Below are 27,795 nucleotides of genomic sequence, written 5' to 3'. Positions count from 1 at the left end.
CTCATTGTTGTCTCCTAACATGTTACCATAGTAACCATACATATGTGTATTTCTGACAGAGTGTGAGGTAACAGAAGGAGCTGTTATTTCCTCTAACTTATTTTTAAAGCTTCGCATTAGATCACAAAACGGCACAAATAGCCTAATTTATGCGTGATATGTTAGATAATTAAACAGCTAGAGGCAACCAGTCAACAAAAGCATCACCGCTCCTAGAAAGCAACAGAAATGAAAATGACAGCTCACTATGAATACATACAGAGTGATACACCAGTACTTAGAAGTAACATCTATGAGGATATAGTGGAGAATCCTTTGTTAGTTGCTGAGGCAGTCATGCCATTCTCCTTGGGGCTGTCACTGTCTTCTTTCTCCTCCTTCTTCATTTTGATTCCAAACAAGCTGCAGAGCTTCATCAGCATCAGATCCACTATCTCCTCCTCCTCTGAGGGCTGTGGAATAGTGAACAGACAGCTCAGAATTGATAGTCAAGTGACCGCCTCTGTCAAAATGTATTAAGGTATTGGTCCCTGTTGATTCTATTCTATATTTTGATATTCAAATACGACCTAATATGACCAGAACAAGGTTAATTTTACATAGTGTACGATTGATGCGCAGTACCTTGTGATGTATTTGCTCTTGAGTGAACGCCACCAGGATGACTGAGATGAACAGGTTTAAAACCACAAAGGTCATGAATATAATGCAGGAGCCGATGAGGAACGCACCAAGCACCGGGTTGTAATCAAGAACCTGGATTAGAAGGAGAAGTTACAGAATTTAATCACAAAGCTACCATCATGACTACAGCAGTAATCAGGAGTCTAGTAGAGCTGTCCTACTTTACTAACCTCGTCATAGTTGAAGATGCCCAGTTGTAAGCTGACCATGGTCAGAGCAGCATCTAGGAGAGTCCTATATGAGTACAGCTTCCAGCCATACATTAGATAAGACTGCAGACAGAGGATGATCACAGTTTAGACACTTACGCAGAAAGTCTAGGGAACACAAGCACAACATCACATAAGAAGAGAATGAGGATGAAGTTGAAGAATGACTGTACCATGGACAACTTCTAGGTTAGGTGTTTCAGAAAGACGCTTACAGCGATAGAATAGGCCAGGAACATAATGGTGATGACCACGAGGAAGCCTGATATGTCAGTCCAGGCCCGTTGCAGTGTGGCTGTGATCATGTGTAGCTTGGGGTTGAGCCTCAGCAGATGCCACAGTTTGACTGTAGCCAGTAGCACCAGGAATGCGATCAGATACCCCAGCACTGCATCTGCTGTGGCTGTCTCATGGAAACTGGCAAACCTGGATAAAGAGCGGAGAAGTTGAACATCACACAGGAGCAACTGATCAACAATAGGGGTAGCAGACTGGCGAAACTAAAGCAGAAACCCGTGATACCCCAACCCAGTGTGAACTCACTGGTCTTTATGGTTGTGGTAGTACTCCATGTCCCGGTTCCCTAACAGGGTCCTCTTAATGAAGACAGACAGCGCGCTCCAGCTCAGGAGGATGATGGCGAGCTCCAGCAGGTTCCACTTTGTCTTGAAGTAAGCCCACTTCTGCAGCTTCATCAGCTTTCCCTGTGAGGAGATGAGAAGAGTTAGACAGAGGAGGAATTCCAGAACAATGGCACTAGACCATTGTTTCACAGATGTTATACTCTATACACATAAGAAAGGTATTTAAATGAACGCTTACCTGAACATACATATAGTAGAGGATAAAGAGGAAATAGATGACCTCAGATGCCATGACAAAGATATGGAGTCCACCGGTGGACTGGTATAGTCGGACACTCTGCAGCTCACTGCGAAACTGGAACGCTCCTGGGAGAATAAGACAGGTGCTGACAATCTGAGCTTTGGACGCCTTTAAAATACTTACTTCGTGCTGTATTCATGGAGTGATATAAAAACTGTCTCACCTACAGCTGTGGTCTCCAGCATGAGTGTGACAGTGCAGAAGAGGTTGACATTGGCATTGTACACAGTGAACTCTACAAAAACTGCTCGGGTGAACATATCAAGCCAGGTGTTGTCAAACAGATATTGAAGGGTACTGCAGAGACAGAATACATTGATGAATAAAATAACATCTTTCTCTACCACAAAGATGGTTTGATAATTCTGATCATTTTTAAACATTAAGTACTGTAAATGTTCATTTACCTGCTAGCATTCTGTGACTCTGGGCCCAGGTCCACCACAAACCCCCCTCCCCTGTAGAGGACCACACTGCCCCAGGTGGGTTGGGCTCTGAGTTTGGCCTGGGTTTGGTACTGCCAGGGACTGTGGAGGGTCTTTGAGGTGTTTTCGCTCGCAGAGCGGTTCCAGCCTGGCCCATAGGAGCCCATGTCCTCCACCTCCCATGAGTATGGAGCATGGCAGTCAGGTACAGCCTGGCGCATGGAGCAGGCGATGCGGCAGGAGTTCTTCTGCACCCTCACCTGGCGAAGTCGGGCATTACCAACCAGTTTGGAGTTCCCATCAGTGATGAAACCTATAACACAGCATGCAAAAAATTACCAAAAGATAAAACGCTAGCACGCTTCCAGCTATACATTTTCTCTTTAACTTTCTAGAAATTAATGTTCTCTGAAATAAACATCCTCTTTAGAGAATCCTACCTGGGTACTCTCCGAAGAGGTTGCTGAGAAGAGAGGTATTTGCCCAGGTGAACACATCTTTGTGACTCATGCTGTCTGAGATCCCTTGGCTGAAACTCTGCCGAATGTGCTGAGTCAGGAAGTAAGCATTAGGGTCCCGCTGGCCATATGCCACCAGGAGCAACATCCACATGAACCCCATGTAGGCTGCAACAGAATCATAGGCCTTAAACATGTATGTTAACCAATAAGTGCGGTGAATGACAGTGCGGTGAATGAAAAAGCGGTTCTTCTTACTGAGAATCTCTTTGATGAGGGCAAAGACCTTCTGCTCCTTGATCATGTTGCTCCTCATCCTCTCGATGTCTGTTGGAGGAGGGGGCTGGTAGAAGCTGCATGTGCTATCCCTCCTGACAGCCCGCACCACATCAGGGTCATCTGTGGACAAGATGGTTGTAAAAGTTGAAAACAAGCTGTATCTAGGCTTAGCTATCTCATATACAAGTAAACACAATATTCATAACAATGATTTAGGAAAGCAGAATTTATATGTTGTTATGCCTGAGATATGGAAAATTAGCTTGAAGATAAAGCACCTGGGTTTCGTAGCTCCCCCTCAAACTTTGCATCCCCATACTCCTCCTGATCAACTTTCTTTAGAACGAGAGCAAAGAAGGCTGCAAAACCAAGCACCTGTGATAGGAAATCCACAAAGTAATACCCAGATTTCAGATACATGCTGCACCGCATTTGACATTTGTACAGTATGTATTGTACTGTAGGTCTCACCTTCAGCGGCTGAGTGATAAAGAGGCTCTCAAAGAAAGACACGACCATGGAGATGAGCCAGCTTATAGAGCGGTCCTTCCCATAGGTCAACCCATACATCATGGTGAAGTATCCTGATACTCCGCTGGTGGCTAACACCAGAATCCAGCCAATAAACACAAACCACCAGGGCAGCCCGCCCTGCTTCTTACTACTGCTGTCTCCCTCACTGCTCTCTGCTGGGCTAGGGCTTTGAGACAGCTGGTCCCCTCCCAGGCTGGAAGAGGAGAGGTGGGACTCTAGCAGCCCCCTCATGCCTTGGACCTGCTGCACTGCCCGGCAGTAGCTGTCTGGGTTGGGGAAGCGAGAAGGTCCCAGTAGGCTCAGCTCCTTCTCTACATGGCGTAGCTGCCTGTACAGATATTGGCTGTTGTTGCTCCTTTTCTGTCTCCCATCCCCAGTCTTCTCAGGGCTCCCACACAGGCTGGTCTCTGAAAACAGCAATTCTTGATTTGATTTATTTCATTATTAAAGTGTCTTACATTTTCAAAATGCCCAGCCCACATGGGATTGTAGGAGCACTGTATCTGCAGTAGCAAAGAAAATAATTATATATATATGCGCACATACAAACTCCCCAGTTAAAATTCAACTGTTCCTTTCATATTTATTTTGATCCTGAGAAACTCCCCAGTCCCTGCTGGTGACAAGCATACCCATAACGTGATGCTGCCACCACAATACTTGAAATTACAAAGGGCTTCACTGTGTGATGTATTTGACCCAAACCTGTCATTTTTAAAAGTACATTAATTTGCCATATTGTCTTGCAGTATTACTTAACAGCCTTGTTGCAAACAGATTTGGAGTGGATTTGTTTTATGCAGGGTTCCTTTTCACTTTTTCATACAGGTCAGTAATGTGGAGTGAATGCAATGTTGTTGATCCTCTGTATTTTCAACTATTGTGGTGGCAGCATCATGTTATGGGTACTGCCAAAGACACACCGGAATGGCTTTTCAATAGGGGTTGAGTGTTCCTGCGTGGTCCTGAGTTAAATTAGCTCGAAAATCAGGGACAAGGTTTGAATATTTGTTGTCCATAAATTATTCCCAACCAAATGTACTGAGTTTGAACAATTTTGACAAAAAATATGTACAAACATTAGGAACACCTTCCTAATATTGAGTTGCACCCCCTTTGGCCCTTCAGAACAGCCTCAATTTGTCTGGGCATGGACTGTACAAGGTTTGTTAAGCGTTCCACAGGGATGCTGGCCCATGTTGACTCCAATGCTTCCCATAGCTGTCAAGTTGGCTGGATGTCCTTTGGATGGTGGCCCATTCTTGATACACACGGGAAACTGTTGAGCGTGAAAAACCCAGCAGCATTGCAGTTCTTGACAATCAAACCGGTGCACCTGGGACCTTCTACCATACCCTGTTCAAAGTCACTAAAATATTTTGTCTTGCCCATTCACCCTCTGAATGGCACACATACACAATCCATGTCTCAATTGTCTCAGGGCTTTAAAATCCTTATTTAATTCACCTGTCTCCTCTCCTTCATCTACACTGATTGAAGTGGATTTAACAAGTGACATCAATAAAGGATCATAGCTTTCCCCTGGATTCACTTAGTATATGTCATGGAAAGAGCAGGGGTTCTTAATGTTGTGTATACTCATTGTAGTTTATCTTGATGTATCTTCCATGCTTTGGAAACATTTGTGACCAGCAACACTTATTTTCTAAATAAGCATTCCAGTTTCTCTTCATTTCTAATTTCTGGTTTCAGTTGTTGCATTTTATCAAACACAGTTACTCTTACATTATCATGTAAATCAAAATGTAAATGTAAAATACAGTTCATTCTCAACCTGCCCTAAATCGCCCCTAGCTGCTCTTCAATTATTGCATTTAACCTGGTTACCTTAATTGCCAGGGGCAGTATCCCGGTTGTCAACGTGGCACACAGGGATCTTTTGGTTTCTTGTAAGGTGAGAGGTGACACAGGGTTCTGGATCCTAGCTGTTTTTAATCTGGTTATAATTTCTGAGTTTGAGCCAAATATCATATGATTATACTTTTGCTGACTGACAGCAATGATTAAACTTTGGCCACTAAATACTGTAAATATTGCATCTCTGGACAAGCTACCAGAACATCAGATTAACCAGCAGTGCAATGCAGGACCCCCCCCCCCCCCCCCAACTGGGCTGTACCTTGCAGATTGGCTACCCCTAGTGAGAGAATGAGCGGTCCCTCTTTCTTGGAGGCATCAGTGTAGAACTCTCCACTGGCTCGGTTCTGCTGCCGGATGATGTCCTCCACCAGAGAGAGCAGAGAGTTGATATCAGTTTGTTGTCCAGGCTTCATCTCTAACTCCAGGTGTGGAATGGGGCTCTTCATAGCCTTGGAGAGTGACTGAGCAATCTTCTTTATGTCCTGAGAGAATAACGCATTTACAGTTGAAGTTGGAAGTTCTCATACATATTTAGGTTGGAGTCATTAAAACTGGTTTTTCAACCACTCCACAAATTTCTTGTTAACAAACTATAGTTTTGTCAAGTCGGTTAGGACATCTACTTTGTGCATGACACAAGTAATCACAATTCCAGTGGGTCAGAAGTTTACATACACTAAATTGACTGTGCCTTCAAACAGCTTGGAAAATTCCAGAAAATGATGTCATGGCTTTAGAAGCTTCTGATAGGCTAATTGACATAATTTAAATCAATTGGAGGTGTACCTGTGGATGTATTTCAAGGCCTACCTTCAGTGCCTCTTTGCTTGACATGAGAAAATTAAAGAAATCAGCCAAGAACTCAGAAAACTATTGTAGACCTCCACAAGTCTGGTTCATCCATCGGAGCAATTTCCAAATGCCTGAAGGTACCATGTTCATCTGTACAAACAATAGTACGCAAGTATAAACACCATGGGACCACGCAGCCGTCGTACCGCTCAGGAAGGAGTACTGTCTCCTAGAGATGAATGTACTTTGGTGCGAAAAGTGCAAATCAATAACAGAACAACAGCAAAGGACCTTGTGAAGATGCTGGTGGAAAAAGGTACAAAAGTATCTATATCCACAGTAAATATTAGGCCTATATCGACATAACCTGAAAGGCCGCTCAGGAAGGAAGAAGTCACTGCTCCAAAACCGCCATAAAAAAGCCAGACTACGGTTTGCAACTGCACATGGGGACAAAGATCATACTTTTTGGAGGAATGTACTCTGGTTTGTTGAAACCAAAATAGAACTGTTTGGCCATAATGACCATTGTTATGTTTGGAGGAAAAGGGGGAGTTTTGCAAGCCGAAGAACACCATCCTAACCGTGAAGCACGGGGTGGTGCTTTGCTGCAGGAGGGACTGGTGCACTTCACAAAATAGATGGCATCATGAGGGTGGACAATTATGTGCATATATTAAAGCAACATCTCAAGACATGTCAGGAAGTTAAAGTTTGGTCGCAAATGACCCCAAGCATACTTCCAAAGTTGTGGCAAAATTTACTGACGACAAAGTCAAGTTATTGGAGTGGCCATCACAAAGCCCTGACCTCAATCCTATAGAACATTTGTGGGCAGAACTGAAAAAGTGTGTGCGAGCAAGGAGGCCTACAAACCTGACTCAGTTACACCAGCTCTGTCAGGAGGAATGGGACAAAATTCACCCAACTTATTGTGGGAAGCTTGTGGAAGGGTACCCAAAACGTTTGACCCAAGTTAAACCATTTCAAGGCAATGCTACCAAATACTAATTGAGTGTATGTAAACTTCTGACACACTGGGAATGTGATGAAATAAATACAATCTGAAATAAATCACTCTACTATTATTCTGACATTTCACATTCTTAAAATAAAGTGGTGATCCTAACTGACCTGACATGAATTTTTACTAGGATTAAATGTCAGGAATTGTGAAAAACTGAGTTGAAATGTATTTGGCTAAGGTGTATGTAAACTTCCAACTTTACCTACAGTGGCTTGCGGAAGTATTCACCCCCTTGGAGTTTTTCCTATTTTGTTGCCTGGAATTCAAATAGATTTTTTTGGGGTTTGTATCATTTGATTTGCACCACTTTGAAGATGCAAAATATGTTCTATTGTGAAACAAACAAGAAATAAGACAACAAAAACATAACTTGAGCTTGCATAACTATTCACCCCCCCAAAAGTCAATACTTTGTAGAGCCACCTTTTGCAGCAATTACAGCTGCAAGTCTCTTGAGGTATGTTTCTATAAGCTTGGCACATCTAGCCACTGGGATTGTTTTCCCATTCTTCAAGGCAAAACTGCTCCAGCTCCTTCAAGTTGGATTGGTTCCGCTGGTGTACAGCAATCTTTAAGTCATACCACAGACTCTCAATTGGATTGAGGTCTGGGCTTTGACTGGGCTATTCCAAGACATTTAAATGTCTCCCCTTAAACCACTCAAGTGTTGTTTTAGCTGGAAGGTGCTGGAAGGTTATCCTGCTGGAAGGTGAACCTCCGTCCCAGTCTCAAATCTCTGGAAGACTGAAACAGGTTTCCCTTAATAATTTCCCTGTATTTAGCACCATCCATCATTCCTTCAATTCTGTCCAGTTTCCCAGTCCCTGCCGATGAAAAACATCCCCACAGTCCCCACGCTGCTTCACTGTGGGGATGGTTTCTCGGGGTGATGAGGTGTTGTTGTTTTTTTCTGGCCACTCTACCGTAAAGCCCAGCGCTGAGGAGTGTACGGCTTAAAGTGGTCCTATGGACAGATTCTCCAATCTCCGCTGTGGAGCTTTGCAGCTCCTTCAGGGTTATCTTTGGTCTCTTTGTTGCCTCTCTGATTAATGCCCTCCTTGCTTGGTCCGTGAGTTTTGGTAGGCGGCCCTCTTTTGGCAGGTTTGTTGTGGTGCCATATTCTTTCCATTTTTTAATAATGGATTTAATGGTGCTTTGTGGGATGTTCAAAGTTTCTGATATTTTTTCATAACCCAATCCTGATATGCACTTCTCCACAACTTTGTCCCTGACCTGTTTGGAGAGCTCCTTGTTCTTCATGATGCCGCTTGGTGGTGCCCCTTGCTTAGTGGTGTTGCAGACTCTGGGGTCTTTCAGAACAGGTGTATATATACTGAGATTGTGTGACAGATCATGTGACACTTAGATTGCACACAGGTGGACTTTATATAACTAATTATGTTATGACTTCTGAAGGTAATTGGTTGCATCAGATCTTATTTAGGGGCTACATAGCGAAGGGGGTGAATACATTTGCACTCACCACTTTTCCGTTTGAATGTTTTTAGAATTTTTTTAAACAAGTAATTTTTTTTATTTCACTTTACCAATTTGCACTATTTTGTATATATCCATTACATGAAATCCAAATAAAAATCGATTTAAATTACAGGTCGTAATGCAACAAAATAGGAAAAACGCCAAGGGGGATGAATACTTTTGCAAGGCACTGTACATGTACATATTACCTCAACTAACCGGTGCCCCCCCGCATATGAACTCTGTACCGGTACCCGCCTGTATATAGTCTAGCTATTGTTATTTTGCTGCTGCTCTTTAATTACTTGTTACTTTTATTTCTTATTCTTATCCATATTTTTTTTTTTAACTGCATTGTTGATTAGGGGCTTGGAAGTACGCATTTCACTGTAATAGCTAGACTACCTGTTGTATTGGGCGCATGTGACTAATACAATTTGATTGGATTTATTCAAAAATGTATTAAATAGTTTTCCCCCCCTCATGAATCTACACACACTACCCCATAATGACAAACCCAAAACGGTTTATTTGCTCATTTATTTAAAATAAAACAACTTAAATATTACATTCATAAAAGTATTCAGATTCTTTACTTAGTACTTTGTTGAAGCACCTTTGGAAGCGATTACAGCCTAGCGTCTTCTTGGGTATGGCACTATAAGCTTGGCACCCTTGTATTTGTGGAGTTTCTCCCATTCTTCTCTGCAGATCCTCACAAGTTCTGTCAGGTTGGTGGGGAGCGTCACCTCACAGCTATTTTCAGGTCGGGTTCAAGTCTGGTCTCTGACTGGGCCACTCAAGGACATTCAGAGACTTGTCCCAAAGCCACTCCTGCGTTGTCTTGGCTGTGTGCTTAGGGTAGTTGTCCTGTTGGAAGGTGAACCTTCACCCCAGTCTGAGGCCCTGTGTGCTCCGGAGCAGGTTTTCATCACTCTGTTCTTTTCTCCATTCATCTTTCCCTCAATCCTGACTAGTCTCCCAGTCCCTGCCTCTAAAAACATCCCCACAGCATGATGCTGCCACCACCATGCTTCACCATAGGGATGGTGCCAGGTGCTTGGCATTCAGGCCAAAGAGTTCAATCTTGGTTTCATCAGACCAGAAAATCTTGTTTGTCATGGTCTGAGAGTCCTTTAGATGCCTTTTGGAAAACTCCAAGCGGGCTGTCATGTGCCTTTTACTGAGGAGTGGCTTCCGTCTGGCCAATGTACCATAAAGGCCTGATGGGTGAAGTGCTGCAGAGATGGTTGTCCTTCTGGAAGGTTCTCCCATCTCCACAGAGTAATTCTGGAGCTCTGTCAGAGTGACCATAGGGCTCTTGGTCCCCACCCTGACCAAGGACCTTCTCCCCCGATTGCTCAGTTTGGCCGTGCCAAGAGTCCTAGTGGTTCCAAACTTCTTCCATTTAAAATGATGGAGGACACTGTGTTCTTGGGGACCTTCAATGCTGCAGAAATGTTTTGGAACCCTTCCCCAGATCTGTGCCTCGACACGATCCTTTCTCTGAGCTTTAAGACAATTCCTTTGACCTCATGGCTTGGTTTTTGCTCTGACATGCACTGTCAACTGTGGGACCTTATATAGACAGGTGTGTGCCTTTCCAAATCATGTCAAATCAATTGAATTTACCACAGGTGGACTCCAATCAAGTTGTAGAAACATCTCAAGGATGATCAATGGAAACAGGATGCACCTGAGCTCAATTTTGAGTCTCATAGCAAAGGGTCTGAATACTTATGTAAATAAGGTCTGTTTTGTTTTTGTTTTTTATACATTTGAGGAAAAAAACGGATTTCACTCTGTCAGTATTTATTTTGTCAATTTTAGAATAAGGCTGTAACGTAACAAAATATATGGAAAAAGGGAAAGAATACTTTCCGAATGCACTGTATTAACAGCTTTGCTACTGTGGCGATGCAAACTGGGGGTGACTCTTGATCACAAATTCTGTTAAATATAAAATTGTTTACTTCTTTTACCTTTATGACAGTGTCTGGTGTGAGTTCTCTCTCCCTCTGTGGGGACGGAGGCTGTGAAGGAGTCACTCTGCCAGTCTTCCCCTGCTGCTCTGCCTTGGGCTTTCCAGGCTTCGTCTCTCGGGGGCGGGTGTTTCTGAAGATACTCACAATGAGGAGATTAATTGGAAACATTATGATTGAACTCTGAACGCCGATCATCACCTGCTGCCAGGTGAACTCGATATGACCTACAGGAGAGAGAGAGAGAGAAAATCTTAATGTTCTGAAAACACGTTATTATTTCCATACAGCACCAATACTGTGCAGGCATCCATACCCAGGTCCATGGTCTGCTCAGAGGGGTCGGTAGGGATGCCCCAGAACATGATGCTGGTCAGCATGGTACACAGCAGCAGAGAGAAACAGCAGGAGACTCGCTGGACACATGTGAAGGTGCTCGTTGGAGGCCGGCTGATCACAGAAAACCAGATGTGGCCATCACGGAAATCCTTTGCCGTTTTCATGAAGAACAGATTACTGCAGAATATGCAATGTAAGAAGATTTAGTTACATGATGGACAATTGTCCTGGGATATATATTTCCATACCAAGGTGCATCCATGCTTTACCTCACCTGAATTTCTTCAAATCTATGTCAGAGGCAACAGGGAAGACTTTATCAAGGATGCACTCGCCCATATCTATGGCCAGCCATGAGTTACACAGGAAGTGCCACTTCTGTCCAGTTTCTAGATCCTGCACCGTCACTTTGTTTATATACCTACATGAAAACCATTATTGTCAACTACATTTACAATTTCAAACGTCAGCTTTAATTAACGTAAAATCCATCTATCCCTCTACTACTGTGAGACATCCTCCCCGTCCACTCTCCTACCAGGCAGGGTGCCCCCCTGAGTTGTCGTGCCACAGCCTGATGCTCTGCAGCTCCCCCAGAGAGAAGGGTGTGGTCAACAGGAACGTATCCACTGCACCCCTCTCAAACACAGGCTTGTCAGGGTCAGCGAGGTGGTGTGGCTCACTCTCTCCCTCCGTGCCCAGCAGAGTCACAGTAACCTGCAGCAGCAACACAGGGTCAGGGTGACTGAGTGTGGTTTTATCAGAGAACAGAATATGATGTCCTGCAGCAGTGGAAACTGTTGGTACTGACCTGAGAGGAGGTGGAAGCACCACGCCGATGCCCAGTGCTGATATTCAGCATGTAACGGTATTCAGCCAAGGGGTCATTATCTTCCAACAATGTTACCTTCACCTACAAGAAGTAAACACTTGAAGATGAAACTATGCATCAACAGCAAACCAACAGGATGATGCATTCTCAAACTGGTAAATCTAAGCACTGGAAATCTGCTGATTGGGTCACCAGAGTAGCATGTTCTCAAGGTGTCTGTATAGTCTGGACAAAAATTGTCTAGAAAATGGCGGCAGCGATTGTTCAAGGCAGACCTTGGCTATGTCCTTGATGTCCTTCCTGCGTGCCCACACGACCACCAAGAGATAAGCAATGAAGATGGCACCAACAAAGCACACCACCACAGGGTTGTCTGAGAAGGTGGCAAAGAGCTCAGCGGTACGGGACACATCCACAAGGTTGGGCATGATGAAGAAAGAGCTCCCGAAGAAGGTCAAATGGTTACATAAGCACTGAGTGACCAATGACGTGGTTAAAGGACCAACCTAAGGAGACCACAGTCAGTTTATGCATTTGATATTGGCAGTGCCTGGTTGCAGTGATGTGCCAATATTTTATTATAAGGTGTTGTGTAGTACTTGTTTAACTCACCCTGCAGCCATCTTCACTCCAGGTGGATAAGGTTTCATTCCAATACTTGCACTGGGCAGCAATGGAGGTGACAGTCACAGTGGCATTGACAGATTTAACCCCTGCTTCTACAATGGGCCTCACCACAAGGTAATGCACCCCAACTTTTCCTGTCAAATCATTGGGACCCAGGACCCAGGTGTATCTCTCTGTACCCAAAATAAACACAACACAATCACATTTATCTTTCTAAACACTCAGTGTTGTTGGTTCATTATGCTTCACAATAGTTCTATGTCTGCCATTTACAAGAATTCAGTTCAGGAGGTTGATCACCTTGTGAATGGCCTTGATGAGGCATCTGCGTCTTGGCTACATATTGCTTGTCCTTTGGGTAGTCTTTATACCCCAGCAACAGTACAAATGGTATGTCCTCTGAGGGCTCCATCTTTAGCACCAGTGTTATGTCTGGTGAAGGGACGTCAATCATCAGTGTGCTGTAGTTTCCCAGTTCAAGGATTGTGCTGTTTACCTGCCCGCCTTCAAGTCTCGGCAAGAGGATCTGAGAATCATAGAAGATGTTGTAATATATACAACTGTAATCATAATTCTGTCTACTTGATCATATAGTCTTTAAAGTATATGTCTTGGACATTATCTTAGAAGATATACTGTACATCTTGGACATCAAGGGCTCTCAAGAGAAAAGCCCCACTAAAATTGGTACACGTTTGCAGGGTTCTAACCTCAATTTCCTCAGACAGGTTCTCCACAGGGATGGCTGATCCATCCTGTCTGGTGAGTGTCACAGACCCCATGGCACCACTGATGTTACCCCCCTCACTCCAAGAATAAGGGTTCTTCTCAAAACTCAGCATCTGTAAAAATAAGGAAATTATGAGACAAGAGAATGAGGGTTAAAACCGTCCACAATATACTAATAGACAATTACTACATGAACAATTAACCAAATGAAAACCTCCCTAATGCTTGACACACTGCCGTATTCACTTCTGTGATGAATCCCTCACTAACCTCCACACATTCACTCACAGACATTCACACTTACTCGCACATCCACTGGTTCCTCTGGAGAAAGGACATCAGCACCCAGGGGAGGGAAGGAAAAGCTTGCAGATGAGCTATCTGGGATGTTTATAGACTGCATCTGAATGCTATTTGGAGACATCCTAAGAGAAGAGAGTGTATAATATACTGTAACTGAAAATTGAGGCAACTTATCAGGAGCATTTTGTATTTGAGATATTGTATTGTAAATACAAATGACATATTTCAAGTTACATTTATGTGACAGGCCTTGCATTTTTTATAGTAATGTTTCCACTCCAACGCTCTGTCTCTTACCTGTTAGCATACACACTGATCTCAGGGCTCTTGATAATGGCAGGCTCCTGGCCAACCTTTTTACCATTTAACAGTGCACTCTGCACATTGTCCATACTGTTCAGGAGAGTCTTTGAGACCTTTCTCTGTGAAAGACAAACATAATGCAGTAGTCCTGAAAAGGGATGAAAAGTAACCATAATTCATAACTCTCGTCAGGGAACTCAGTGAAGCTATATACAGTTGAAGTCGGAAGTTTACATCCACCTTAGGCAAATACTTTTAAACTCAGTTTTTCCTGACAGAGCTGGTGTAACTGAATCAGGTTTGCAGGCCTCCTTGCTCACACTCGCTTTTTCAGTTCTGCCCACACATTTTCTATAGGATTGAGGTCAGGGCTTTGTTATGGCCATTCCAATACCTTGACTTTGTTGTCCTTTTTTGCCACAACTTTGGAAGTATGCTTGTACATTTGGAAGACCCATTTGCGACCACGATTTAAGACTGATGTCTTGAGATGTTGCTTCAATATATCCACATCATTTTCCTTCCTCATCATGCCATCTATTTTGCACCAGTCCCTCCTGCAGCAAAGCACCCCCACACCATGATGCAGCCACCCCCGTGCTTCACGGTTGGGATGGTGTTCTTCGGCTTACAAGCCTCCCCCTTTTCCCTCCAAACATAACGATAGTCGTTATGGCCAAAAAGTTATATTTTTGTTTCATCAGACCAGAGGACATTTCTCCAGAAAGTACGACCTTTGTCCCCATGTGCAGTTGCAAACCGTAGTCTGGCTTTTTTATGGCGGTTTTGGAGCAGTGGCTTCTTCCTTGCTGAATGGCCTTTCAGGTTATGTTGATATAGGACTTGTTTTACTGTGGATATAGAAAGTTTTGTACCCGTTTCCTTCAGCATCTTCACAAGGTCCTTTGCTGTTGTTCTGGGATTGATTTGCACTTTTTGCACCAAAGTACGTTCATCTCTAGGAGACAGAACGCGTCTCCTTCCTGAGCGGTATGACGGCTGCGTGGTCCCATGGTGTTTATACTTGCATACTATTGTTTGTACAGATGAATGTGGTACCTTCTGGTGTTTGGAAATTGCTCCCAAGGATGAACCAGACTTGTGGAGGTCTACATTTCTTTTTCTGAGGTCTTGGCTGATTTCTTTTGATTTTCCCATGATGTCAAGCAAAGAGGCACTGAGTTTGAAGGTAGGCCTTGAAATACATCCACAGGTACACGTCCAATTGACTCAAATGATGTCAACTAACCTATCAGAAGCTTCTAAAGCCATGACATCATTTTCTGGAATTTTAAAGGCACAATTTAAAGGCACAATCAACTTAGTGTATGTAAACTTCAGACCCACTGGAATTGTGATACAGTGAATTAATCAGCCTGTAAACATTTGTTTTAAACATTACTTGTGTCATGCACAAAGTAGATGTCCTAACCGACTTGCCAAAACTATAGTTTGTATAATACCCTGATGAAGACTGCTTGTCTGTCGAAACGTTGTACATAAATATTTTTGCATCTGAGCTCCTAGAGTGTGCGGCTCTCCTTAATTTATTTAAGCGTTCCACTCCGCTAGCCAGCACCTCATCTAAATAGGTGTGCATTTATTTTGCCTCTGGAAACAATACTTGTGTCATGCACAAAGTAGATGTCCTAACCGACTTGCCAAAACTATAGTTTGTTAACAAGAAATTTGTAGAGTGGTTGAAAAACAAGTTTTAATGATTCCAACCTAAGTGTATTTAAACTTCCGCCTTCAACTGTATATCACCTGTGTGCTTGCATTTGAAGAGACTCCCAGGATATTGCTGGCTGCCTCTACAATTGGTGTAGCTGCCTGCACCATCTCTTGTCCACCATGCTCACTGACATTCATATAGAGGAGGGAAGAGCTGAGCTCTGCCACCAGGGAGCTAGCTTCTAGCTGGAAAAGATCCACAGCATAACATAGACCATTGGGAACTAAATCTCTGCTCTCTTTCAGCAATACATGTTTGGAAAAGATTATGTTGCCTTGCTCTCATATCCAATTGTACCTGAGCAGCGGAATTGACCTCTTCCCTCCTCTTGGTGATCCCTGCCACTGCTCTGGCCGTCAGCTGCACTTCCTGAGGAGTGTTGTTGGGGACATTCTTCAGCACTGCAGTCATGGTGCTCAGCATCTGTTCTCGCAGCTGGAACATCAATCAGAACACCTCACAAACAGCCATCTAAAGAGACACTTCCTTTTGTCTTGAACTTCATTCATCATAACTCTTTTAGTTTAGTGTAATGTCTTACGTTCAACAATACACAGAGTCCCTAGACCAGGGATGGCCAACTTTGATGGGGGTGAGGGGAAACAAAAAATGTGAACTCATCATGAGGAGCTGCAGTGGCTCGCAGGTCTGCGAGACTTGGCCTTGCACCTCGTGGGCTAATTTATTTGACTGGTCCCCGTCTTAGCAGCCAGGGGCCCTAAGTGACCGCTTATGCCTGGAGCCAACCCTGATAAGTAGTTTATAAACTGCTCATTATTAGTCTATAAAGGCTATAAACTATTATAATTATTGGTGCTTCGTTTTTGGAAATTGATCCATGGGACTACAAAAGCGGGTCGTGGGTTGCCAATCCCTGGCGTAGACATTCCTGGCAGCAAAGCCCATGCTCCCTATGACCTTAGAATATTATCCCGTTCTCACCTCCTCCCTGGCACCTTTCTGATCCTCACTGGAGCCCTTGTTCAGAATGTCAGACACAGACTTGAACATCTGTCCTAGAGTCTCCCCAGTGAGCAACCCCTGCTGCTGTAGCTGAGCGACAGTGTTCTCAACCACAGACTGCAGATTCTCCACTGAGGAACTGGAGTTGGCTGGCCACACCTTGGTGGACAACAATCAAATGTGAGCTCCAGATACTACATTATATATGTGAGCTCTATGGAGCAGAAAGGCAGGACAGTTACCATGCATTAAATCATTAAGTGAATGATAGGATTTTTACTTGATGACAAACCTCAGTGGTGATCGTGGCATTGGTTTTTCTATCCCCATTTGTTAGAATAACCACCACAGACAGACTGTAGTTGTAACTTTTGTTCCCGAGAGGTAGGAAGATTGACTTTACTTCATTTCCATAACTGCAGCGCAAATGTTTATCTGAAATGTAAATAAATATTATATAATGTTTTTTTCATACAGTGGATGAAGCTTCACCTGAATACAGGGAACTGTACAGGTCCTACTATTCAACTTCTTTGATAGGGGAAAGTCTCTTGAAATAGACTACATTGTTGACAGGTTTCAGATAACTCACCGTTGTCAGTTTTGAAACAATATTGGCATTTGCCTGTGGAGCAGGAGGTTGTTGCACAGGTGATATTGAAAGCATCTAGAACTGTGCCTGACTGAGGGGAAATTACACAGGAATGGAGGCTGGTGATGGGAGTTGGGGCTGTTCTTTCAGGTACAGTTACAGATACAGTAGTAGTTGCCGCTATGGTGGTAGCAACAGGTATTGTAGTAGCAGCTGGACGAGTAGTAACAGCCGGTAGGACGGTGGTAGCAGCTGGTAAGGTAGCAGGCGGTATGTTAGTGGCAACAGGTGCAAGTGTTGCAACACCTGGTATCTGAATGGTGTACTTGACAACGCCAGATGTCGTCTTACCTACAACAAAAAGTTGAATAGGTTACATTAATGTAAATAAATGCATTTTGTAAACGTTGGTCTGGCTGTACACTATTTACTCTAAATATCCATGATCAAATTATACACTACCTAAAATATAACACATTGGAACACTTGATTCATTTAATGGCCCACATTACAATGGCTAATTTGACATTCTGATGTCAGGTTCAACATAAGTGATGCTCATCCTACTATTATCTGTAACTAAAGCACGTGTAACTACACATACTCTAAAATCAATGAATACCTACCATACGCTATCACATTGAGATTCAGAGATCTGGACTGGGCATTTTTCAGATTGTCACTTGTCACCATGTATTCATTGCCACCATCTATTCTGTGTAGCAGTGGTCTTTGCTTTGCTTTTTTGTAGCAGTGTTTGAGGTCTCCCTAGAAGAAATTAGCTCCAAATGAAATCTGTTTCCTTCATAGACACTGTCGTTGTACAGAATGACTACAGCTTTTGTACAATCCAACTGCGCATGCGTTCATTTCAGGTTACTTATTTTGCTCATGTGACAAATTACAAATGAATGTATGTTTGTGTGTATGTGTGTTCAAACACCTGTGTGTTTGTGTGCATGTTGGAGGGTTGGTTAACAGCAGACATATTTCTGTCTGGACTAATAAAGTATATCTAATCTTAAATTAGACAACATAAGTTCTATCTATTCATGCACTGAAACCACTATTCATAAATATGCTTGTGTGCACAATAGAGGAGTCTCACACTTACTGTCAAAGGTCTTGTGTCCTCAACATGCCAAACTACTGTTGGGCAACTCATTGCGGTGGTACACTCCAATTTGAGGGTTACATCGTTGTTTATGTTCACTGGGTTACAATTAGAACAACTAAAAGAACAAAGGTTAACTTTTATCATACAACAGATCTTCTGGGACATAGATTACTGTAACTTTGAATTTGATTCAAATCAGCAATTTAGCTTCTTCGTTTGATAATGCAAACCTCTCCTAACCAACAAAATGTCACTCAGGACTATACATCTGTCTAATGAGCCATTCCCTCCCTCGTTTTACCTTATAGTAACATCGGTGAATTCTGGCGGAGTGACAGTGATGCATTTCTCTGCTTTAGCCACTTGAGCCCCGGTCCCATTTTTCTTCTGCACAGTAAAACTGTATATATAAAAAAGAAATGGGTCTGGAAGACAGGCTGCTGTAATCACATGAGTCTCCTGGTTTGTTTTGTCTCTGCATTTACATTGTTCATCTGTTGGAATAAATGGGGAACATGGTTTGAGTATAACATCTGTGCTGAAAGGACATTAAAGGTCCTACACAATCTATACGGTCACCTGGAAACCAGAGAAATACCGCCAGTGAGTTTAGAAGAACAATTCTATTTATAGAAAGATTGTGCCTGAACTGAAAACTAAAATCTTCGGATTTGAGATTTATAACTAGCACAGGCCTTGAAGATAAGACTTGAACAAGTGGGCCACGTAAAAGTCTTGACAGACTTTGTTACTGTAGCCTACTAATGAGTTGAACTGAGAGGTGAGTGTTCTCAGCTCTGGTACTTACTGCATTCCCATTCAAGTAGTATTCCAGGTTCACTGATTCCGAGTACTCCACTCAAGCCAGTTAACCCAAGTGTGACACTTTGAGTGAAGTCAGATGGACTTTCTGGATCAGAAGTGATTTCCACATTAGCCCGGGGAAGCCTTTTATGCTCCTCTGTCTGAAAGTCTGATTTATTGTGACAAACTGCTGCTGTGTTCCCCACATCCACATCCATGTGTGAGAAGACATTCCAGGCCCTGACTTTCACTTGCAAAGCTCCTGTAACAAAACAGCTGATATAAATGAACAAGGAAACGTTTAATCTTTTCCTATCTTCTGTCATTGTTTCTGATTGTATTTGGGTAGGTACCTTGGATAGTGGTTGAGATATTGTAAACCTGCATGCTTCTGTTTTGCATGCCTCTGGTCTCGGAGATGCTGTCGTTGGCTCCAGACACCTGGAAGAGAAGCTGCACCGGGGACCCCCGGTCCAGGGAGACAGTAACGTAGAGGTCTGAGTCTGGACACTCGCCCTCCTCAGCCATCACTGATCCCAGCAGGCCCTCCACTGGCTCCAGCAGACACACCTGCAGCTCAGTGGACACGCCCAAGACCGAGACCCCGTTAGAGGCATGCAGGGTCAGCTGGTGGCAGCCAGAGCCCAGTTGTTGCTCCACCTCTGGTCCCACTGTGATGTTGTGGGGGACGATTCCTCTGACTGCTGATGAATTGGCCACCAACATCTCACCACGGTGGACTTTGTAGGTCACATTCGTACCTGTAGATAGCAAAGTTGTCTCATTCTATCAAGATTTGTACTCTCGGAAATGTAAGACCAAATGCTTTTATTTCTGCTCATGTTGGTTTTACTTACCAGCTTCTACTTCAACCTGGATTTGAATGGGACTGCCATACAGGGCCTTGCAGTTTGCTCCATCTGTTGATTGGTTCATGCTATAGCACTTAATGACACCAAACTCCCCGATGGGCTCCTGAATGGTGATGGCTTTCTGAGCTGTCACATGCCACTCACTGGTGGTACACTCCACCCCAACTAGGAAGACACCCGGACGGGTGTATTTATGAACCACACTGCTCTCCAACCTGTGAGAGTGTAAATGCCATTCATTGTGAATGAATTAGGGACTTTTTGGCTTTGATGTTGGGTGATATACATTACTCAGTTACTCACTCTTCTGGACTATAAGGATCGATGTTGTGCCCATCTCCAGCACTTAGAGTGCAGGTCAGGTTGCCCTGGAAGGGATGGAGAAGCCACTTCACTGTTATGGAGACATTGTCAAAGACGGCAGCCAACTTGCTCATTAATAAGTGGAGACCTGTGGACCACAGACATGGCTAGGTTAGATTGTGTGTGCTAGCAACCACTCAAAATGTGTTGAAATACAACATTAGAGAAAACGTAACCCGAGGCCTTCACTAGCTGAAAACATATTTGAGTATTTAAATGGAATGTAGAAGGGAGGGAACGAGAGACAGTAACAGGGGTAGAATGTTCTGACCATCTTTGCAGTTGTATTCCACAGACAGGTAGCTTCCAAGCCCTGGGCATGGTTCACCAAAAGAGGCCACATCTGCCGTGGCTTGGCACGCCTGCAGCCCATGGCAGTCTCCTGGAAATAATGTACATTAAATAGAGATATGAGAGGTGAAGAAATAGAAGCATTTTCCACCATAATTGTCATCAGAATCATCATTAAGATCATCATCCACATTATCATTATAATAGACTTATCCAAGTGCTCTGAACATATAAATTGTGTGCACACTGTTCAGAGGAAGGATTATTATCACAATGCCTATTCTATTTGTCTTTCATACATCAAGCACTAACTTAAGCAATGGCTTAAACCTGCGGTCCGTATTTAGTGCAGTACATTTAGATTTCATTGACAGTATTACAACCATTTAAAACTGGTACATTTTGTGGCTTTACTTTCAGTCTTGACATTGTACCAGCATATGTACCTCTATTATGGTTTTTGTTAAGACACAAACACATATTTTTTTGGTGCTTTGTGCAATTAAGTGTTATTGCTGCCTCAGTGCATCTGGTGCCGTTGTTGAAGCTGTGTGTGTTTTACACTATTTACAGTTCTGCTCTATGCTTTGCAAATGCAAACATGTTCTAATAGATCAATGTTTAAATATTGTTCATCATGTAGTTGTTTGGTAATAGCATCCTGCTAAAGTGAAACTAAGTTGAATTGCTGGGCCCTTTATTGAATCTGTGTTTGCTTTACAATATTTACATTTCTGCTTTTTACTTTAAGCAGCGTGTCCTAAAAGTGCAATGATCAAATACTGCACAGCAGGCAATTACTTTGACCCATTAAAAGCACTTTGCTTAAAGGCCCAGTGCAGTCAAAAAATAAATAATATATATATATATATACAGTGGGGAGAACAAGTATTTGATACACTGCCGATTTTGCAGGTTTTCCTACTTACAAAGCATGTAGAGGTCTCTAATTTTTATCATAGGTACACTTCAACTGTGAGAGACGGAATCTAAAACAAAAATCCAGAGAATCACATTGTATGATTTTTAAGTAATTAATTGACATTTTATTGCATGACATGCATGACAACCCGGAAGAATTCCGTCTCTCACAGACCTGTTAGTTTTTCTTTAAGAAGCCCTCTTGTTCTCCACTCATTACCTGTATTAACTGCACCTGTATAAAAGACACCTGTCCACACACTCAATCAAACAGACTCCAACCTCTCCACAATGGCCAAGACTAGAGAGCTGTGTAAGGACATCAGGGATAAAATTGTAGACCTGCACAAGGCTGGGATGGGCTACAGGACAATAGACAAGCAGCTTGGTGAGAAGTCAACAACTGTTGGCGCAATTATTAGAAAATGGAAGAAGTTCAAGATGAAGGTCAATCACCCTCGGTCTGGGGATCCATGCAAGATCTCACCTCGTGGGGCATCAATGATCATGAGGAAGGTGAGGGATCAGCCCAGAACTACACGGCAGGACCTGGTCAATGACCTGAAGAGAGCTGGGACCACAGTCTCAAAGAAAACCATTAGTAACACACTACGCCGTCATGGATTAAAATCCTGCAGCGCATGCAAGTTCCCCCTGCTCAAGCCAGCGCATGGTCAGGCATGTCTGAAGTTTGCCAATGACCATCTGGATGATCCAGAGGAGGAATGGGAGAAGGTCATGTGGTCTGATGATACAAAAATAGAGCTTTTTGGTCTAAACTCCACTCGCCGCGTTTGGAGAAAGAAGAAACATGAGTACAACCCCAAGAACACCATCCCAACCGTGAAGCATGGAGGTGGAAACATCATTCTTTGGGGATGCTTTTCTGCAAAGGGGACAGGACGACTGCACCGTATTGAGGGGAGGATGGATGGGGCCATGTATTGCGAGATCTTGGCCAAGAACCTCCTTCCCTCAGTAAGAGCATTGAAGATGGGTCGTAGCTGGGTCTTCCAGCATGACAACGACCCGAAATACACATCCAGGGCAACTAATGAGTGGCTCCGTAAGAAGCATCTCAAGTTCCTGGAGTGGCCTAGCCAGTCTCCAGACCTGAACCCAATAGAGCATCTTTGGAGGGAGCTGAAAGTCTGTATTGCCCAGGGACAGCCCCGAAACCTGAAGGATCTGGAGAAGGTCTGTATGGAGGAGTGGGTCAAAATCCCTGCTGCAGTGTGTGCAAACCTGGTCAAGAACTACAGGAAACATATGATCTCTATAATTGCAAACAAAGGTTTCTGTACCAAATATTAAGTTTGGCTTTTCTGATGTATCAAATACTTGTGTCATGCAATAAAATGTCAATTAATTACTTAAAAATCATACAATGTGATTTTCTGGATTTTTGTTTTAGATTCCGTCTCTCACAGTTGAAGTGTACTACCTATGATAAAAAATTACAGACCTCCACATGCTTTGTAAGTAGGAAAACCTGCAAAATCGACAGTGTATCAAATACTTGTTCTCCCCACTGTATTTCTACTCTATTAGGCTGGAATAATACTGTGAGAGCTGTTTGAAATGTCAGCCTGTTTTGGTGGGATGGAGTGTTGGCCTGCCTCGCGACATCACCAGGCGATAAGTTAGTTAATAGACCAATAAGAAATATAGTTAAATCCAAACCTCTCTGCCAATAACAGCTAGTTTTCAGTTTTCCCCTCCCCACTCAGACCACTCCCAGACAGTCCTAGCAACATTCTTGCTTTAGAAATGACTCTATCCTAAGAAGCTATTTTTGTTTCTTTTTGACCATTTTAACTGAAAGCAATCACAGTAAGGTACTTAATTGTTACCCAGAAATGATTTGATTTTGAGATTTTAAAAAACGGCTGCATTGGACCTTTACTGTTCTTACTCATACAATGTAAGAACATGACTATTCTTGAATCAATAGTCAAACCAAAACATATATCAATATCCTGAGTGATGGACAAAATACACCTTGCACAATATTTCAAAAGTTTCAAAAACATTAGACTTCACACCATACCTGTCACTGAATCTACAACATCTATCCAGCTACACTCCTCCTGTGTGGAGGTGGCTGAAGAAGTGGGACTTGTCCGGCAGTAGTGAACCGTCTTACGACCATAGAAGCTGTCATCAATCTCTATCACCTGACCAGAACCACACTGTAGTGTTGCGTTGTGGGCAGCACAAGCAATGGAGCGCCCAGATTCTGAGACAAAGAAGTAAATAAGGTTTAATAATTAGAGTTAAAGGGAATAGCAAGCGCATACAGTATATTCCTCGCTACCTTGTTATTCTGCATACATGCACACACAGATGCATGTGTGCACACACACACATCAAATACAAACCAAATTGGCAGATGAAGTGCAGCTCCTGGCTACAGTTGCTTGTTGCCTCCCACTGAAACCCTGAGCTCCTCAGTATGTGACCACAGCCAGCCCCTGGATCAGGGTCGTTCACCCAGTTAGAGTAGCTGACGTCAGAGCCATCAAGCCAGGAGAGAGGACCTGAGGATTTACAGCACAAACACCAATGAAAGTATTATATTCTATATACACTGAGGGTACAAAACATTAGGAACACCTGCTCTTCAAAGTAGAGGAAATAAAGTATGTAAGTACTCTGTCATATTATATTATATTTGTGACATATATTCCTACAAAATGATATCCCGGCGGTTCATCCTGATACATCATTCTGTTAATACTCTAATTCACGTAATAAAACACTTGAAAAGCAGAGTAAGGGATATGACGTAAGAAAACAAAGTCAATGCCACAGGAGCCGGCTGTGAATAGGTGATAAAGTTGGTCCTTTGTACGGGAATAAAAAAGGCCTGTCTAAATCAAGGGACTGGACAGCAGATCCAATTTAATGACAAGTGTTCTTCATCAGCCAGCTGCTGCTAAAAGGAGATATCTTAATGTGGCATGGTCTCCTAGCAATGGTGTGAGGTAAATACATTATAAATCTCCCAGCGAGACACAGGAAGACCAGCTGACTTGAGAGATAGCCACCAAACCCAGCCTGTGTCTACTTCCAGTTTTACTACCAGATCAAAGAAGGTCTACTGATAAAACAAGACCAAGAGTAACCACCTTTGTCTCAAGAGAAGTGGTGGGCGGATCATGTTAGTTTAGGAGACTGGGAATTGAACTGATTTCTGATGCAAATAATCATGAAGAAAAACCAGATTGTGAGGAATACTTCTGCCACAGCTCAGCAAAGGAGTAGGATTATTCTATGAAAAAACAGATTGTGAGGAATACTTCTGCCACAGCTCAGCAAAGGAGTAGGATTATTCTATGAAAAACCAGATTGTGAGGAATACTTCTGCCACAGCTCAGCAAAGGAGTAGGATTATTCTATGAAAAAACAGATTGTGAGGAATACTTCTACCACAGCTCAGCAAAGGAGTAGGATTATTCTATGAAAAAACAGATTGTGAGGAATACTTCTGCCACAGCTCAGCAAAGGAGTAGGATTATTCTATGAAAAACCAGATTGTGAGGAATACTTCTGCCACAGCTCAGCAAAGGAGTAGGATTATTCTATGAAAAAACAGATTGTGAGGAATACTTCTGCCACAGCTCAGCAAAGGAGTAGGATTATTCTATGAAAAAACAGATTGTGAGGAATACTTCTGCCACAGCTCAGCAAAGGAGTAGGATTATTCTATGAAAAAACAACAACCCCAAAACACTATTACCTCTTTCAAATATCAATGAAATATTTAGGCCTACTCTCACACAAAGTCATCATGGGCAATTCCATGGTAATGTACAGTGCATTCAGAAAGTATTCAGACCCTTTCACTTTTTCCACATTCTTTTACGTTACAGCCTTATTCTAAAATGGACAAAATAATTTTTTACCCCTCATCAATCTACACACAATACCCCATAATGACGAAGCAAAAACAGGTTTGTGGAAATTTTTGAAAATGTATTAAAAAAATCTAAAAATAATGAAATATCCCAGACCGTTTATTCAGTACTTTGTTCAAGCACCTTTGGCAGCGATTACAGCCACGAGTCTTCTTGGGTATGACGCTACAAGCTTAGCATACCTGTATTTGGGGAGTTTCTCCCATTCTTCTCTGCAGACCCTCTCAAGCTCTGTCAGGTTGGATGGGGAGTGTCGTTGCACAGCTATTTTCAGCTCTCTCCAGAGATGTTCAAATTAGTTAAAGTCTGGGCTCTGACTGGGTCACACAAGGGCATTCAGAGACTTGTCTCCAAGCCGCTCCTGCATTGTCTTTCATCAAGGATCTCTCTGTACTTTGCTCCATTCATCTTTGCCTCGATCTTGACTAGTCTCCCAGTCCCTACCACTGAAAAACATCCCCACAGCATGATGCTGCCACTACCATGCTTCACCGTAGGGATGCCAGGTTTCCTCCATATGTGATTCTTGGCATTATATGGACAGGTTTGTTCCTTTCCAAATAATTTCCAATCAATTGAATTTACCACAGGTGGACTCCAATCAAGTTGTAGAAACATCTCAAGGATATTCAATGGAAACAGGATGCACCTGAGCTAAATTTCGAGTCTCATAGTTATGGGTCTGAATACTGAATACTTATGTAAATAAGGTATCGGTTATTTATTTTTTATAAATTTGCCCAAAAAAATGTAAATCTGTTTTTGCATTGTCCTTATAGTTTATTGTGTGTAGATTGATGAGGAACAAATGTATTTAATCCATTTTAGAATAAGGCTGTAACGTAACCAAATGTGGAAAAAGTCAAGGGGGTCTGAATAATATCTGAATGCACTGTAATTGCGCTGATGTTTTACATAAGACTACTTTTAACAATTTAAACTGAACATTTTACAAAAACACATTTACTGGAAAAACTGTGCAGATGCATATTTGGTAACAGAATTTTGGTAAAATCTCCCTCAGGTTTTTACGGGACCACGTTTTCCAAAAACTCAGTTAAATATCTGCTCCGAAGGAAGATTCAAAAGACAATGCGGTGTCAGCTATGACATGAAACCTTAACCTTGAACCTCTTTTGGATATTGAACTACAGTAATGAAGTGGATTTACACACCCGACAACATTATTATGATTAACATCATAATCATACACCTCCAATTGACTCAAATTATGTCAATTAGCCTATCAGAAGCTTATAAAACCATGACATCATTTTCTGTAATTTTCCAAGCTGTTTAAAGGCACAGTCAACTTAGTGTATGTAAACTTCTGACCCACTGGAATTGTGATACAGTGAATTATAAATAAAATAATCTGTCTGTAAACAATTGTTGGAAAAATGACTTGTGTCATGCACAAAGTAGATGTCCTTACCGACTTGCCAAAACTATAGTTTGTTTAACAAGAAATTTGTGAAGTGGTTGAAAAATGAGTTTTAATGACTCCAACCTAAGTGTATGTAATCTTCCGACTTCAATTGTATATCCACCTTTGCATATTTGGGTATTATTCTACACACTGGCTATTATTTTAATAACGAGCTCCTCCCAAAACAAGACAACATTTTATTGGTTCGGATCGGATCAAATCTGAACCAACATCTGGTAGATGTTTTCTAAGACCCCTTTTCCATCTGTTTGACCAGCAGTCAAAGCCTTTGCTTGTTATTCCTAATATTTAGGATAGAAAATGGTCGGGAAATGTATATATTCCTTCAATTAAAAAAATATAGCTTTCATTTGATGCTAGATTTGACATGATCCTATGAACCTCTCTTGTTAGTGCTTATGGGTCCTTTTACATCAAAATTCCCTCATATCATGGTCATTTCATAAGACTTTAAATCATACACTCTAACACAATAAAATAACTCTTTGCAAATACATCCTTGCACAAGACAGTCTACTCTCAACCTTTGATTTCCTTTACATAATCATATCTATTATTGTACAGTATGTTGATGGCAATTAGTGTTTTCTTCAATTGTCCTCTTACCCTCAGCAGCAGCAGAGTCCAGTGTTAGGTTTGGGGAGGCAGGTGCCAGACCCAGCCACCAGTCCTGCTCCGTCTGCAGGTGCTTCTGTAGGAACTGCTGGGTTTCGTCGTTTAAAATGAAGGCCAGGTGTCCACCACCTCGCTCACACCAACCCTGTGCACTGAGGAAGGAACGCAAACGAGGTGGACCCACAAACTCATAACAGGAGCCGTCAAAGCTCTCTTGGTACTCTGGGCAGGATAGAGGTGCTATCTCATCCTCAGCACAAGACAGGCTTAAGAGGAAAGCATTCAAGAGTAATACAGAGAGCTTAGTGCTGTCCATCTTCACCCCTTTACCTGTACACTGTTACAGGCAGCCTGGTGACATGCTATCTTTAAAGGGGATTGACG

The 27,795-nt window shown here is 42.6% G+C and overlaps 1 protein-coding gene across 1 annotated transcript; it reads right to left on the bottom strand.

The window, feature by feature from the left end:
• Positions 1-29: 29 nt before the first annotated feature.
• Positions 30-27,727, bottom strand: LOC109874551 (polycystic kidney disease protein 1-like 2). Its single transcript, XM_031815731.1, has 37 exons — positions 27,403-27,727; positions 23,808-23,966; positions 23,477-23,665; positions 20,486-20,596; positions 20,155-20,302; positions 19,837-20,066; positions 19,336-19,740; positions 18,984-19,247; positions 17,059-17,409; positions 16,759-16,901; positions 16,446-16,625; positions 15,801-15,938; positions 15,536-15,688; positions 13,763-13,887; positions 13,467-13,587; positions 13,144-13,275; positions 12,734-12,959; positions 12,419-12,606; positions 12,082-12,312; positions 11,786-11,887; positions 11,513-11,691; positions 11,249-11,395; positions 10,952-11,151; positions 10,636-10,862; positions 5,615-5,837; positions 3,412-3,881; positions 3,219-3,315; positions 2,920-3,060; positions 2,644-2,829; positions 2,186-2,516; positions 1,942-2,075; positions 1,716-1,843; positions 1,437-1,597; positions 1,109-1,319; positions 855-956; positions 625-756; positions 30-452 (listed from the first exon to the last, which is right to left on the bottom strand). The coding sequence occupies exons 1-37, from the start codon at positions 27,725-27,727 to the stop codon at positions 291-293; spliced, it is 7,152 nt and encodes a 2,383-aa protein (XP_031671591.1). The 3' UTR covers positions 30-290.
• Between the last annotated feature and the right edge of the window lie 68 nt (positions 27,728-27,795).

The sequence above is a fragment of the Oncorhynchus kisutch genome, linkage group LG3, assembly GCF_002021735.2.
Source record: "Oncorhynchus kisutch isolate 150728-3 linkage group LG3, Okis_V2, whole genome shotgun sequence".
Lineage (NCBI taxonomy): Eukaryota > Metazoa > Chordata > Actinopteri > Salmoniformes > Salmonidae > Oncorhynchus > Oncorhynchus kisutch.
Note: the sequence above shows the minus strand (reverse complement) of the source record. Positions and strands in the feature narration are given on the sequence as shown.

What these genes read in the sequence shown, in the direction of transcription:
- LOC109874551 (XM_031815731.1), bottom strand. Translation starts at nt 27,727, where the DNA reads ATGGACAGCACTAAGCTCTCTGTATTACTCTTGAATGCTTTCCTCTTA. An exon ending in ATGCCACGATCACCACTGAG is followed by an intron (nt 16,626 to 16,758) that starts GTTTGTCATCAA and finishes TTGTCCACCAAG; the next exon opens with GTGTGGCCAGCCAACTCCAG. An exon ending in TCCTGGCCTATTCTATCGCT is followed by an intron (nt 957 to 1,108) that starts GTAAGCGTCTTT and finishes CTCTGTCTGCAG; the next exon opens with TCTTATCTAATGTATGGCTG.